Source organism: Apus apus, chromosome 14, assembly GCF_020740795.1.
Source record: "Apus apus isolate bApuApu2 chromosome 14, bApuApu2.pri.cur, whole genome shotgun sequence".
Classification (NCBI taxonomy): Eukaryota; Metazoa; Chordata; class Aves; order Apodiformes; family Apodidae; genus Apus; species Apus apus.
The window spans coordinates 1,073,490-1,087,298 of record NC_067295.1 but is presented as its reverse complement, the minus strand read 5'-3'; the positions used below and the strand labels follow the sequence as shown (position 1 = coordinate 1,087,298).

The 13,809-nt window shown below is 56.9% G+C and overlaps 1 protein-coding gene across 5 annotated transcripts in view; it reads left to right on the top strand.

Annotated features, from left to right (window-relative positions):
* Positions 1-13,809, top strand: part of GRID2IP (Grid2 interacting protein) — a 33,669-nt gene that overhangs the window by 1,324 nt on the left and 18,536 nt on the right. For 2 of the 5 annotated variants that reach the window (XM_051632544.1, XM_051632542.1), the window contains exons 1-4: positions 4,308-4,647; positions 11,582-11,836; positions 13,116-13,201; positions 13,431-13,500. In XM_051632544.1, the coding sequence (XP_051488504.1) occupies positions 4,634-4,647; positions 11,582-11,836; positions 13,116-13,201; positions 13,431-13,500 (425 nt within the window). In that variant the 5' untranslated portion in view covers positions 4,308-4,633. Of the gene's footprint in view, positions 1-1,868; positions 2,024-4,307; positions 4,648-8,087; positions 8,593-11,581; positions 11,837-13,115; positions 13,202-13,430; positions 13,501-13,809 lie in introns of those variants that run through there. The other 3 variants (XM_051632543.1, XM_051632541.1, XM_051632540.1) reach the window with 2 other exon arrangements.

Sequence of the window (13,809 nt, the reverse complement as noted above, 5' to 3'; positions counted from 1 at the left end):
AACATTTCCTGGGTGCTCACAGGAAAGCACTTTTGAAGTGAGCAAGCGGGTCCTAATGCTGTGAGCACCCACAGCAGCACCCCTGCCCCCTCCTTCCCTGTCCAGCAGAGCCCCCTGTGATGGTGCTGACCAGCCTGGGCAGAAGCAGGTCTGTGGAGCACCCGTGCCTCTGGCTCCTGGGTGCTGGAGCACAGCTTGGCTGTCAAACGCCTCTCTACATGGAGCTGCTGGCACAGATGTTTTAAGTGGCTTAATTTTTCTACATGAGGCAGATAATAATAGAAGCCAGCAGGGTGCTTTACCCCCTGAGTGGCCTGGGAGCTCTGCTCTGGTAGGTGCTGCTGGTGTCAGTGCTGTGAGCTCCCAGGTCTCCTGCCTACCTTCCACCAGGCTGGAAGGTCAGAGGTGGCTGGTGGCCCAGGGTTTGTGCCCGCACTGCCCGCAGGCCCACATCCCTAAGATTATGGAAGTGCTCGGGGTCTCAGTTCCAGGTCAGCATCTCCTCTTGCCCCCTGCATGCTCAGGGACACAATGAGGAATGCATTGACACAAGGGGTGGCAGCACCCCTGATTCCCACCCCACCAAGCCCTTTGGTCGCAGTCCAGGCAAAAAAATAGTAGCACCGTACTGGGATTGAGCCCACCAGGAACACCACAGCCTGTCATTCCCGTGCTGGACCTTGGGGCTGAAACCGTGCAAGCCTGCCCAGGGGACGCAGCTGCCGAGGCTGCCCCAGATTCAGTAACCTTGAAGAGCTGCTGCTGCCAGGAGCCCTCCCAGCGCTTTGTGGCGGCTGCGCAAACCCGGCGGCACCCAGAGGGCTGTGGGGGGGTCACAGCAGTGCCCATGTGCCTCCCTGGGGAGATGCCAAGTGGGACAAGTGCCTGGAGGCGACTGCTCTTCCACTTCCCTGGGCAAGGGCCTCTCCCAGCCAGCACGGGGGGCTTGGCCAGCTGCTCTTGCCAGCTCACCACAGGGGTGCACAGACACCCACTGGTGTTGGTGGGGCTCCCCTCCCCCCGCTGCTGCTTCCCCCTGCACTGGCAGAGCTGGAAGGAAGCAGTTCAACCTGGTGTAAGCACAAAACCATCACCTCACAGGAAAAAACAAGGTGTGCAGGGACTACAGGACGGGCAGGAGGAATTTTCCACATTCCTGGTGGATTTGCTGCACACAGCCAGGCTGCAGGAGAGGCAGCCGCACCCCCTGCCCAGCACAGCCCTGAGGTAAGGCACAGCCCCTGGCTTGGGAAGGGACTGAAAAGGACAGGGTCCCATACAGGGTAATTGGCTGGATAATAATTAGCTAATTAGTCTGCCTGCCATGGCTGTCACAGATGGAGAGGATGGCTGGAAGCTGCTTATGCCTTTTCCAGGGCTGGTGCTCACATCCACGCTCCTTCTCCCCATTTCCCTGCAGCCTCCCAGAATTACCGGCAGGGCAGTGTTGACCAGCAGGGTCACAGTGTGATTAGAGGCTTACATACCTGCAGAAGCTCATCGTAGTGTCCTCTATCAGGTAGACTCCAGACCAACACATCAGCTGCCCACCCAGCCATGCCCACAGGGCCTCTCCTGCAGGGACCCAGCAAAGTTTTGGAGTTTGCTGTCCCACTGCTGTTTCCAGTGCAATATACGTATATTTAACATGCAGAAAAGAGACAATGGGGGCATTTGTGAGGCCCCAGCTGTGCTGCATATTGAGCTGATGGGAGAAGTTTTGCTTTCCTCTCTGTGTGGGTTCTCTCCTTGTCTGCTGACCAGGTGCTGCAACGAGATGGACGTGTTTTCTGCTCTGTCAGTGCCTCTGTTAACTGCTCTGCTGCTCAATGTCTCTTCCCTTGTCTTTCCTGGCTCCCATGCTGCAGGTAGATGACATCCTGGGTGACCAGCCAGAGGTAAAGGAGAAGGTGTTCACCATCCTGAAGCAGTATGCAGCGGAGCGGAAGGTGGAATACTTGGCCTATGCCCTTTGCATGGTCCTCACCCAGGAGTCCCACCAACATCTCATTGACAACATCAGGTATAGGGTGCCAGCAACCTCTGTGCTGGTCTTCAAACCTCAGGCATCCATCTGTTCACTGGTGACAAGCATGTGGGGCTAAGTGGTTCAGGCACAGAGAGGTCAGAATTTCCTGTGGGGAAGATGCCAACAATCCCTTTCCAAGGTGTAGCTGAGCTGAGTTTGGTGGAGCCGTTGTTTCAAAGGCTGATGTGGTTAGTTGCAGAGCAGCTGGTGAGTCTCCGAGAGCTTGGCCAGAAAACACACCCAGCTCTGCAGGGTGAGAGCTGGTGGGGGGCAAGGGGTAGGCCAGGGCTGCCAGCAGCACCTCAAGATGCTCTCCAATGCTCCATTTGGGCTCGAGGCCCCTGGCACTCCTCCAGCCCCCAGCAGAGTGGCCATGCAGTGGGGGTGCAGCCAGTGCAGCCGGTCTGCTGCTCTTCCCGCCACGCCTGCTGGCACTGCGGGATGGTGCCGGTGCCTGGACACGTGGTGGGGATTATGGCCAGGCTGAGACGACGGCCATTAGGGAATCAGGTCTCCATCTGGCCCCACTCTGGGCCTGACTTTCCAATTCCTGCTTTAATCAGTGGAATTGCAAGATATTACAGTTACCATAACAACATCCCTGTGCTGGGGTCTCTGCCGCAGTGCCGTGATCCGGCAGTGGGGAGGATGGGGAGAGCCCTGGCCACCCAGTGTGCCCCTGCTCTGCCATGGCTCTGCATGGGCCACCCACGCCTCCCCAAATCTGAGCAGGGAGGGGCACAGAACCCTACAGAGCCAGGGTGAGGAAGGGACCATCACCTTCCCAGCAGCCGCCTTGCCCAGGGGCTCATGTCTGGGCTGTCCTGTCCCCCCAGTGTCCTGGTGACCTGGCAGGCAAGTGGCTGGGGCTGGGGACAGCACCAAGCCCTGTCTGATCCATGAACCCATCTAGTACCAGTCAAAAAAACCTCACCACTGTAGTTCAGAAGAACTTTTCCCAGCCACACTCATGAAAATGCCTTGAAAACCTTGGGGAAATAGATGAGATTTTTATAGAGAGGGCTGTGATAATGGAGCCAAACTGTGCCCCCATGTGAAAGGTTAACACTGGGGCTGGGGCAAGAGGCACCATCAATCAGACAGCTAATCTCATTTAATAGAAATTAAATATTTAGCTTAGGGGGAAGATTTACCATCTAATCTGAATGAAATCAAGTCAAGAAAATAAATTAAAAAAATGCTTTGGTGACCAGGTTTCCCAGCTGTGGGGGTGTCGGGGAGGGGAAGGCAGCCCTGCATGTGCTGCTGTGCGTGAGACAAGCTGCTTATCCTGGGGTCTCCTGTCTGATAGGTTTGCTGCCAAGCAAGAGCTTTTAATGCTTTAATATCTCATGGAAAGCTGGTGAGCAACTCCCGGGTGCTCTGGGTTTAGGGAGCACTGTGGATTCATGTGGGTGATTCCTGCAGGGCTCGAGCTGGATTGTTCTGTTGCTGGCTGAGGAGGGATCTGGGGTCTGTGCCCCAACCAGCACCTCGGGGAGAGGAAGGGCCAGGCAGGGGATTTGTCCAAGGAGAGGTCCTGGCTCTGGTGCTACCTCTGGGGATGGGCCATCTCACCATCCCCGGGGTGCAGGGCAGCTACCCCAGCAGCGCTGTGTGTCAGTGCTGTTTGGGTGGGTGGAGCATCCCGGGGCTCATCCTGCTGGACCAGCCCTGCGGGCACATCTGAGCCACCTGAGGACAGGCTGGGGACCCTGTGGATACCCCTCAGCCAGCCCGGGCATCCCTGCGAGGCCGTGCCTGGCTCCCGGGGGCTGTTTCCCCTCGAGATGCGAGGCAGTCCCGCACACCCACACTGCCAGCTCACCCTGCAAAGCGCGGAGCAGAGCTGCCCAGAGCAGCCCTCGGAGGGCTGGGATGAGCCCTTTCCATCCCTCTGGTGACGGTGGTGCCCATGGGCCACGGTCTGGGCAGGGATGCTCGGGGTGATGCTGGGGGATGCTGGTAGAGGTCCCCAGCACTCGCCCGGCGCAGCCCCGCTTCCCAGCCAAGCCCTGCCACGGGCTGCGTGGCCGTGTCCCTCCGTGGGTGACCGTGTGGCCCCTGCCGTGCGGGTCCAGGCGGCCGGTACGTCCTCGCCTGCCACTGACCCTGGCGCTGGCCTGATTGGATCTGGTCTCTGTACCGGCTGTGTTTATTTTCGGGCCGTTGCTGCTGCCGGCTGTGCTCCCCCCCCCCCCCCGCTTGTCCCCTCCCCGGGCTCCCCCCGGGCTTTAAAGTCCTCCCTGCAAGGTGCTGCGCTGCAGCGTAACTCGAGACCCCCCGATTCAGCGCAGGGGCTGCAGACACCTCTCCTCCCGCCTGCCCGCGGGCTGGGCTTTTTCCAGTGTTGATGGGTTTTTGTTTAGATTTTTTTTTTCCTTTTTAGCTCAAATGGATTTCATCCCATTTGCCCAGAATTAAGCTCCTGCAGATTTTAATTTGCTGACATTTTCTTCATCCGTTTGGTTGTGGATAGCAGGGATAAGGCACGTGCTGCGCCGGTTCCTCCCCGCTCCCATCCCCTGCCCATATGGCTGGTCTGTGTAGTAAAGTGCAGTAGTTCTACTCAAGAATGATGAAATTCGGCAGCGAGGGGGAAAGATGAGCTGTCTTGGGTGAGTAAGAACGGACCTTCCCCTGGGAGCCGAGGGGCTGGGAGGGGAATGGGTTTAAAGCAGCTTCATTCCCGAATCTGCTAACCCCTGGCACCGCAAAAACAAGACGTGCTAAAAGTTAATTAACTCTTGGTGCCCGTATTGCATTGGAGCTGCCCTTGTCAGGGACTCCGCGGGCGTCGCAGCTCTGCCAGGAGCGGGAAATCTCTTGTTTTGCGTTATTCCATCACCTGCAAATGCCAAAGCCTGGGTCTAGTCCCGGGGGAGCCGCAGGGTTTGTCTCCTCTGCTCCCCGCGGCCGCTCCGGGTGTGTGCAGGGGCTGTGTCTGCCTGGCACCGGCGTGGGGAGGGGAGCGGGTTATTTTGGGCAGGTCGGGGTCCCAGGGGCACACACGTCTCGGCACTGTTCTTGTTCCTGAGCTGTTTTCAAACCAGGGCAGAGCTGTGATTCCAGCAGAGCCCCCGCGCCGGCTCCTCGCCCAGGAGCTCTGCAGTGCCGTCACAGCAGCCACCGGCTTTTCTCAGGACTCCGAGGGTCAAAGCCACCCTCCGAGCCCAGCAGTGTGGGGATCCTCACCTGCCCTTCTCAGGGCTTTAGCACTTGCACAGCCCCGGCCCGGGTGCCGTCTCCCTTTGCACCGCGCGCTCCCCCGGCGCTCCGTGCCCTGCCAGCGCTGCTCCCGGCAGCGGCGTTCGGCTTGGGAACATCTGTTTGCAGTGGACTTGGGGAGCACTGGAAACGCAGATCTCCTCCCCACTGACCTGCAGTGTTACGAAAGCTGGTGCAGAAGACACCAGTGTTGTTGCTAACACGGACATCGTCCCATTAACCTGGACTTAAATAGCAGGATGTGCCCGTGCTCCGGGGCACATCCAGCCCTACCGTCCATTGCACGATGACTCTGGGGCTGTTCCGGCTGCTGAATGTTGCTGTGGATCTCCTCGAAGTCAGGCTGTGCTTCGCTTTTGCTGCAGGGAGAACAGTTAGGGGTAGTTTGTAACTTCGCTGCTTTGGTTAAAGTCCTTTGGCTTCCTCTGCTCCCGGGGGAAAAGCAAGGGGAGCAGCCGGAGCTGCCGGCCCGCGGGGCTGGGCCCGCGTGGGCGCTGCTCCCGTTGCTGTCACTTGTGATCCCTGTGACAAAGGCAGAATCGCTGCTCATCGGGGGTTCCCTTATTACGCGAGAAATTCCCCCGAGTTCATTTTAATAATGCTCCAAACACAATCTATTGGTCTCAGCTTGTTTTTCACGGCAATAAAATTGCTTGGCATGTTCCCGTATTAAAATACTCCAGCCATCTGTGACTGGCTCTGGATAAGAAATTTCATTTTAGCTATCAGGATTTATATATTAGGGATTGTGCTGCTTTCCTGTTTGTTCCACCTGCTCCTCCAAAGTTGGGGGGAGATCTCAGGCTCTCTGGGGTGCCGATGCAGCCCGGGTCACTCCCTGAACCAGTGTTGTTCCCACTGCTGCCTGATGCAGCACGTGAAACTGGGCACAGTCACTGTCCTCCTGCCCCTGTCCGGGCAGAGCTGCTGTGGAACTGCACGGATGGCAGGCTGATAATGGGAGGAAAAGCAGCTCTTCTTTGCTTCCTTTTTAAAAAATCCCTAATCTGATAACAGGGCATATGGACAACTGCCCAAAAATGGGAATTAGGGCAGCAGGAAAAAAATGTGCTAGCGGTGAAAACAATTGGAAGCAGAGTTTCATTCCTACCAGCTGAGTTCAAATAGGTCATGACCAAAATGCCTCAGTGCAAAATCTCCTGTTAGGAGATTCATTTCTTTTGAGAAATCAAAGTGCAGCTGTAATGTAGATCCTACCAGCCTGCCCCTTGCACACCACTGCTGGTGGGAAACACTGGTTTTGGGAACTGGTCACTTGGTCCGAGTGCTTTCCAGTATCCTACAGAAAACATGGAAAGCTGCACTTTTCCTGGCGTTCCCAGCAAAAAGCAGGTTGCGGGCAGCTCCTTGGCCGAGGGACCTGCTCTCTGCTGCTCTGAAAAGTGGGGGGTGACACAAGTTCCCACACCCCAGGGTGGTGTGGGTTGCTGGTTGGGGGCATGGGGTGGGATGGAGCCTCATGTCACTCTGGTGCAGTGGTTGACAGGTTCCCATGGGTGGCACAGGGATCTAGGGGACATCCCAGGGGCTGCATCAAGCAGCTGTTAGCACCCACTGACCTGGCCCCCATCCTTGATACCTACTGGTTGATGCTGGGCAGGATAGAGGCTGCAGAAAAAGCCTGTCTGAGGGTTTCTTTGAAGGTCTGTCTGTACCCAGTAGCTGACAACAGTTTGGGGAGATGTGAGAGCACCTCGAGGCACCCTGAGACCCCAGCACTGGTTGCTGATGGGGAAGGTGACCCCCAGCTAGGCATGGGCTGCAGCACTGCTTGTGGGAGGCTCTTACTGGCAAATAACACAGTAATTGTTACTGGTACTGGTGCAGGGATGTGTCACGAGAGGGTGACCCTCTCCAAAAGCTTCCATGTGGGGCTGGGGCTTCTGAGCTGTCCCCAGGGATGAGTGGGGTGGCTGGGGAAGGACTGAGAGGGGCTCCCTGCTCCAGTGCACGGCCACTGCATCCCACTCCATCTGTCCTCCTGGGTGGAAATGCGCCTTTGTTTCTACTTAATGCTGACAACAGTCACATCTGCAAAACATCTGCAGCCAGATGAGTCACTATGGAGCCTCTTGTTACTGGGGATAACGGGATAACAACCCCTGTGAAAATCACAGCTCTGCACTCCCTGCTGGGCTGGAGTGAGCCCCACCTGCACAGGGGGGTTCGGAGGCACCGGCTCCCCCGGGGCTGCTGGTGCTGCTGGGCTGGAGGCCAGCGTGGGGCTGCCATCACTCCCGTCACCCGGGTGAAGCAGTACAAGGGTTTTCTCTCCTAAACGTGAGTGAATTTTAGCACCAGGGCTGGCTGGTGCAGCAGAACTGCTTTTCCAGACCAGTAGCTGCTTGCACAGCACAGCACAGACATAATCCAGATGTAGCTCAGTCTTTCAGTCCACCCTGGAATGTGTGTTTCTGCGCAACTGATGGACTCAAGGTCAGGTCCTTGCTAGTTGTTTTGGGGCTAACTCAGACAGTTTTCATTTTTGCTTCCTTTGCTACCTGGAGATTGTATCTGATGCTGGCAGCTCTGGAAAGCTTCACATCCTCCTCATCAAACGCGAGTGCTGTGTTTAAAGAAGGTGTTATTTAGTTTAAAGGTGTTTTTTTCAATCTTTTATCAGTAGTGCACAGTGCTGCTGCGGTACCCGGGGGGTAAACAATGCTCGGTGGAGGTTTGGGCCCATGATCCTGGTCCAGGTCCTGGTCCAGCCCGGTGGCTCCACCTGGATGCCCAGGAGCCAATGCCATTTGCCTTTAAGGTTTCTCACCCATTACAGCAGCATGTAATTTAAACAGAAGCACTTGAGAAGTCAACTAATTAGCACCAGGGAGGCATCCCCCTGGAGTTCGGCGCGGAGCTGTGCCCTCCTTTCTGTTACGAGATAGTTCCAGCTGGAAATTACAGCAGCTGCAGTTTTTAGGGAAAGCGAGAAGCTTGGTGGCTGTGAGCTGGGGCAGAGCTGGAGCAGGGAGGGCAGAGCAGGCGCTACAGCCCAAACGATAGAAAAAGGAGCCGCTGGGTAGATGGTAAATGTCCTCCTGGGACTGAGAGCGCGGCGGGGAGGCGAGGGCGAAGGGAGGCAGGGGCTGAGCCCAGGTAGAGGGCCCATCTGGCCGCGGCCCCCCGCACGGCAGGGGTGCCAAGTGGCAGGGGGGCACCGGCTGGTGCTCGGTTTGGTTGTTGGATCTGGCCGCGTCGTGGGCGTGAGCTGAGGCTGGGAATCAGCTGCATGAGGAGCTGAAGCATCTCCCTTTTGTTCCCACCGCACCCCGACAAATGGGAAAGGACCGGAGTTTCTCTCGGCATTTTCGGTAGGTCTCTCTGCGCCGCTCCTCCGCGTCTCCTGCCTGGCCTTGGTTGTGCTGGGAATGCCTGGTGCGCCGGCAGATATCCCACCACATCTCTCCTGGCTCTCGGAGCCGTGGGGACCCTGCCTGCAGCACTGGGGTGGCCCTGCCACCAACCTGCGGCCACCGCAGCAATGGTGCGTGGGCTGGGGCAGCCAAGTGAACCTTGGATGAAAAACTGGGGGTGGGAAGTGGCAGGAAGGGGCATCTGGGTCTGCTTTGTCTCCATGACTATAGTCCAGCAAAGCAATGGGGGTGAGGGTGAAGGTTCAGGGGTGCTGCATGGTCCAGGGGCTGCAATGGAGTGAGGACTGGGGACCCCTGACTCCTGGCCCCAGCTGAATACAAGCTCTGAGCAAACTTGGGGCTGGTGGGCAGGCAGCTCCCAGTGAGTGCAGGCTGCAGGAATGGGACTGTCATCTCTGAGGTGAGCTGCAAGTGACCCACCCCCCTGGGAGTTTTTAAAACAGGGAGTGTGACAAAGACCAAGATGAGCTAAACATGCTCTGCCAAAGCCAGCCCCAGGGAGGAGCGGCTAGGGACCGGCGTGCTGGCAGACGGGCTCCTGCTGGGTGGTTTCCTGGTGGGTGCCGGGTTGCAGTGCCCAGGGCTGGTGCACGTTGAGCTGGTGGGATTGTGCTGGAGCAGAGGACAGGCTGAGGCAACGACGCTGGCCAATGCCACCCCATGTGCTGCCTTTGGTGGGTCCTTGGGTAAAGCCCAGACCTGGGTAAAGTTCAGAGGCCAGAAGCCACTGAGCCACAGGGTGTCAGGGTGCTCAGGGACTCCAGCCCCCAGCAGCGCTACAGCACAGGGACATTCTGGGCTCCCTGAGGCCACACTGCAAATCCTCATAAAAGTTTTTTTGCAGAAGGAAAGTATTTTGCGTGCTTTAATAGGATTATTTTTACCAGTCACTCAGCTCCTCTCCTTGCTAAGACTCTGTTTTACTTCTAGCCCCGAGTCAGTTCATGGTGAAACCCTTAAAGTGCGTCCTTGTGCCTGGTTATTGAGCTTGCCCTGCTTTGCTCCTCACTCCTGATGTTTCTCAGCCCACAGGTGAAGCAGCAGCCAGTGTGAAGGGGGACAGCCCTGCTGCAGCCAGTGGGGCCAGTTTAATTTGGCCAGATGAAATGGGAGCATGCTGGTTCTGCCTGCAAGGAACCCAGGCTTGTCCCAGGGCAGAGGCACGAGGTCCTGCCGGGACTCGCTGCTGTTGTGTCGTGTCCTTCCCTGCATTCCCACAGGAGCCTCCTTACAGCTGGGTCTACTCTTTATTAGCATGATTTCACTCTTTTTCTAGGTGCTGCTTAATCACAAGTTGACTGTGAATTGTAACAATGTGTAACTTATTTTAAATTATCACCAAATGCTTCGCATGAGCATATGTCGGCTGCGGGATCTGTCTGCTTCTCTTCAGTGGGAGCATCAGCCCTTATTTTGAGTTCTGCCTTTGGTTGGGGGAAATAAAGATGTCCTGATCCTGGTAGATGGGGGTTTGAAGCCTCCTCCTCCACATCTGGCTTGACTCAGGCTTCCAGGTTCCGTTGGTGAAGGATGGGGGAGCCCCAGAGAAGCCAGCCACAGCCAGGCTCCGTTAGCAGCCAGCCACGGTCACAGCCTGGGGTGCTGCAGCAGGGGGGTGCCGCCCCTCGCAGCAAGTTGCTCTGGGTCCTCTGGCACCGGCTGCCTGCTTGTCCCGGTTGGTATCCCATGGGAGATGTGCTCCCCGGGCGGTTTGGAAGTGACGTTCACAAGTGTCAGAGTTTGTGTTAATGCAGGGAGCGCGTTCTCACGCGCCGCGAGGTGAGGAGCACTAACGAACCCCGCAAGACAGTGTTGTCTAACGAGCAAAGGCAGCTGCCACGCAGCCCTGAACGGGTGCAGGGAGGAGTTGCTATAGAAACACAGGAAGACAACGGCTCCTCCAGAAGCCCCTAAATCTGCAAAGGGGAGGGCAGGAGCAGGGGAGGGGGTGTCAGAGTCTCGCTGCTGTGGTGGCAGAAGGAAAAGGAAAAGCATCTCCTGGTGTCGGAGGTGAGAGCGAAGCAGATGCATCCTTCTTGCTGCCTCCTGGGATCTTGCTGTGTATCCCTCGAGGGTCCCGGGGGCACAAAGGCCCCTTGGCTGCTGACAGAGAAGCTCCTCCTGGGCACAGGGGAGGTGACCTGAAATGGAGCAAGTTCCCAGTGGTGTCCCTTTGCCTGCAGCATCACTATGCCTATCGTTATCCATGCAGCACCAGAATCTCCCAGGGGGTGTGAGGCTCCTGCCTGGACATGGTGGGAGCTGGGGTGTGTCAGAAGCCAAGACTGGAGCTCAAGGGAGCAGAGTCCAGGGTTCCCAGCTGAGGGGCTGGGGCAGAAGATGGGGAGAAAAGTTTTGGGGGTTCCAGAATGTACTGGGGAAGAAGGAGTCTGGAGGAGGTGGTTTGGCACCAGCAGTATGGGGGGCACTTACACAATGGACCCTGGCCATGGGTACCACACAGCAATGAGCAGGATCACAGCAAGATGGGCACTGTGGAGACAAGGGTCCTCCTGGTCCCACCAGCTCCCTGGCTGTCAGCATGGGGGGAGACAATTAATCTGCTACTTGAGCTGAACCTCATCATCGGTGCACAGGGACAGGCAGCTGAAGGGACCCTGGACGGGATGCACAGGGAAGAACCAAGCTGTTTGACTCAGCCTCTGCAAGCACTGCACTGTGGAGGGGTCTGACCTCCTCCCCCTGATGGCACCATACATGGAATGGGGCAGGAGATGGCAGCCGGTGTTCCCAGTGTCCCCAGCATCCCTAGTCCTGGCACTCACAGCTCCGGGCAGGCCAAGAGCACACAAGGGGCTGGAGCTGCTCTGACCTTTCCTTTCCCAGGTGTGCCTGGATCTGGAGCTCTGGGCCACAGCTGCCCCAGTCCTGCTCCTCAGTCCCCTCCCTTGTCTCATTTTCCCAGGATTTTCATCCCCAAGAAGCACCGGCAGCGGTTTGACGAGGTGGTGTCACAGAGCCTGATCAGCAAGCTCTGCCGCTCCAAGAGCGAGCAGCACAGCAACCGCCTGCGCCGCAGCCGGAGCGAGGACCACCAGGAGCGGCTCCTGGTCTCCACCCGTGCCAGCTCCGTGCCCCGGAGCCACGAGGAGCTCAGCAAGAGCCTGCGGAAAACCACTTCGCTCCTCACCAGCAATGTGGCCTCGGGGGCTGCCCGCAGGTAACACCTCTCCTGGATGCCCTGGAGTCCAGGGTGGCAGCGTCTGATTTGGCGTGGAGGGCAGCATGGGAGAGGGATGCCAGGGAAGGGAGAGGCACTGGGACAGGGAATGTCTTCAGTGCACAGAGTGGGTGAAATCCTCCTGGGTTGAGGGTGGACTCGATGTTAAAGGTCTTTTTCAACCTAAATGATTCTGTGAGCAAAGACCTCTCCTTCTTGAAGGCTGGGCCTGTTTGCACCCCTTGTCCCAGCTCCAGGCCACACTTTCTGCCTTCTTGCTGTTGGAGGGCTGGTGGGATGCAGGGTGTCCAGCTGTGCCACTGGGATGCAGGGTGCTTGGGCACAGAGCAGGCTGTATGGCCCTGGGTGTCTGGGTGGGAGGCAGAGGAAGGAAGGACGCACAAGCCCTGGAGCCCAGGGGATTAACCCATTTCCCGCGGCACATCTGGCCAGTCCCCAGCAGCCCCAAGGAGCTGTGCCGTGCTGGTGGCTCCTGCTCTCTTCCCAGCCCCAGCTTAGGAACAAGCGCAGGATTTGATCTGCCAGTACAGCCAGGGAATCCTCCCAGGAGGGACTGTGCTGCCACAGGCGTGTCCTGAGCTACTCCCCTGCCTCCAGCTGGTATCTCCAGGGGGTTCAGCTGCAGCACACCTTCCTGCCAAGATGATTTTTGGTGTGACTTATTCAAAATCCAGTTCTTGCACAGTTTCCTTCTCTGTCAGCACAGGATCAGTGCCTACAATAGGCTTTCATTTTGTAAATGCTCTTGGTGATGCTGCCTTTCCGCAGATCCCCGCAGGGAACAACTCCCAGCTCCAATCAGCCTTCCAGCAGGGAGATTTCATAATGCTCCTTCCAAAATTTCCTTGCTGAATTTTTATCTCTTAGCAGCCTATGAGATCTTTGCCTTCTGAAACAAATTGTCATTCTCACTCTGTCTAACAGATAAGCTATGTTCCACGTTCCACTTTAAAAACATGTTGGACTTGAAGGACTGGACAGTGGATTTACAAATTCTGTGCTGCAGAGACTGTGCTGGGGGGCTTTGCCCCTGGAGCAGCACCATCTCCTCCTCCCTTCAGAGGGCACGTTCCAGGGGCTCCTGTTTGAAAGACAGATTGGTATCAACAGTGACCTTCAGGGGAAGGAATCAGAGAGCATCGAAGGCTTAGCCACTTGGGGGACACCTAGGCTAACGGGGCTCTGGAGGGGCTGGGAAAGGAAACAAGAGCTGAATATTTGTTGGGCTCTGGTTTGACATTTGCTTTTTGCTCTGCAGAACTGTGCGAGTTTATAAAGGCAACAGAAGCTTTGGCTTCACACTGCGTGGCCATGCCCCGGTGTGGATCGAGTCTGTTCTGCCAGGTAAGAACACCCCCAGCCACAAGCTTCACAGACACTTATCTCTGTTCTGAACTCAAAATCTTAAGTGCCTGCTGTTTGCTAGAAAATAGCAAAAGGGACTTTTACAAGGCTCCGTGGTGGAGTTTCCGGAGTTGAATAACTGGTGCCTTTGGTGTGATGCAGCCTGGGAGCCTGCTCCTGTAAGCAGGGCTCCACCAGCTGTAGCTCCTCTTCTTCCCTGTGTGTCTAGGGAGCCCGGCTGAGAAGGCTGCTCTGAAACCTGGAGACAGGATCCTGTTCCTTAACGGTCTGGACATGAGGTAAGAGGCTCTTAAAAAGGGGTCCCAGGGGGTGGTGGGTGGCCAAGCACGTGTGTGCTCAGCTGTTCACCCTTGTGCAACAGAAACAAGAGCTGGTCACCCTTGAGGGTGCACTGAGGTGCACGAGGGGTTTTGCCCCATCTCCTTTACTATTCTTTTACCGAAACTGGCTCTAAGAGTAGCATTGTCAGCTCCATCCCTGCTCATCCTTTGACTTCTCAGGGCAGAGAAGCATGTATATAATGCATGACCCACCCACACACCCTGGTTCAAGCTACTCTGAGTTTTCTGTATTAAACACCCAGGGCT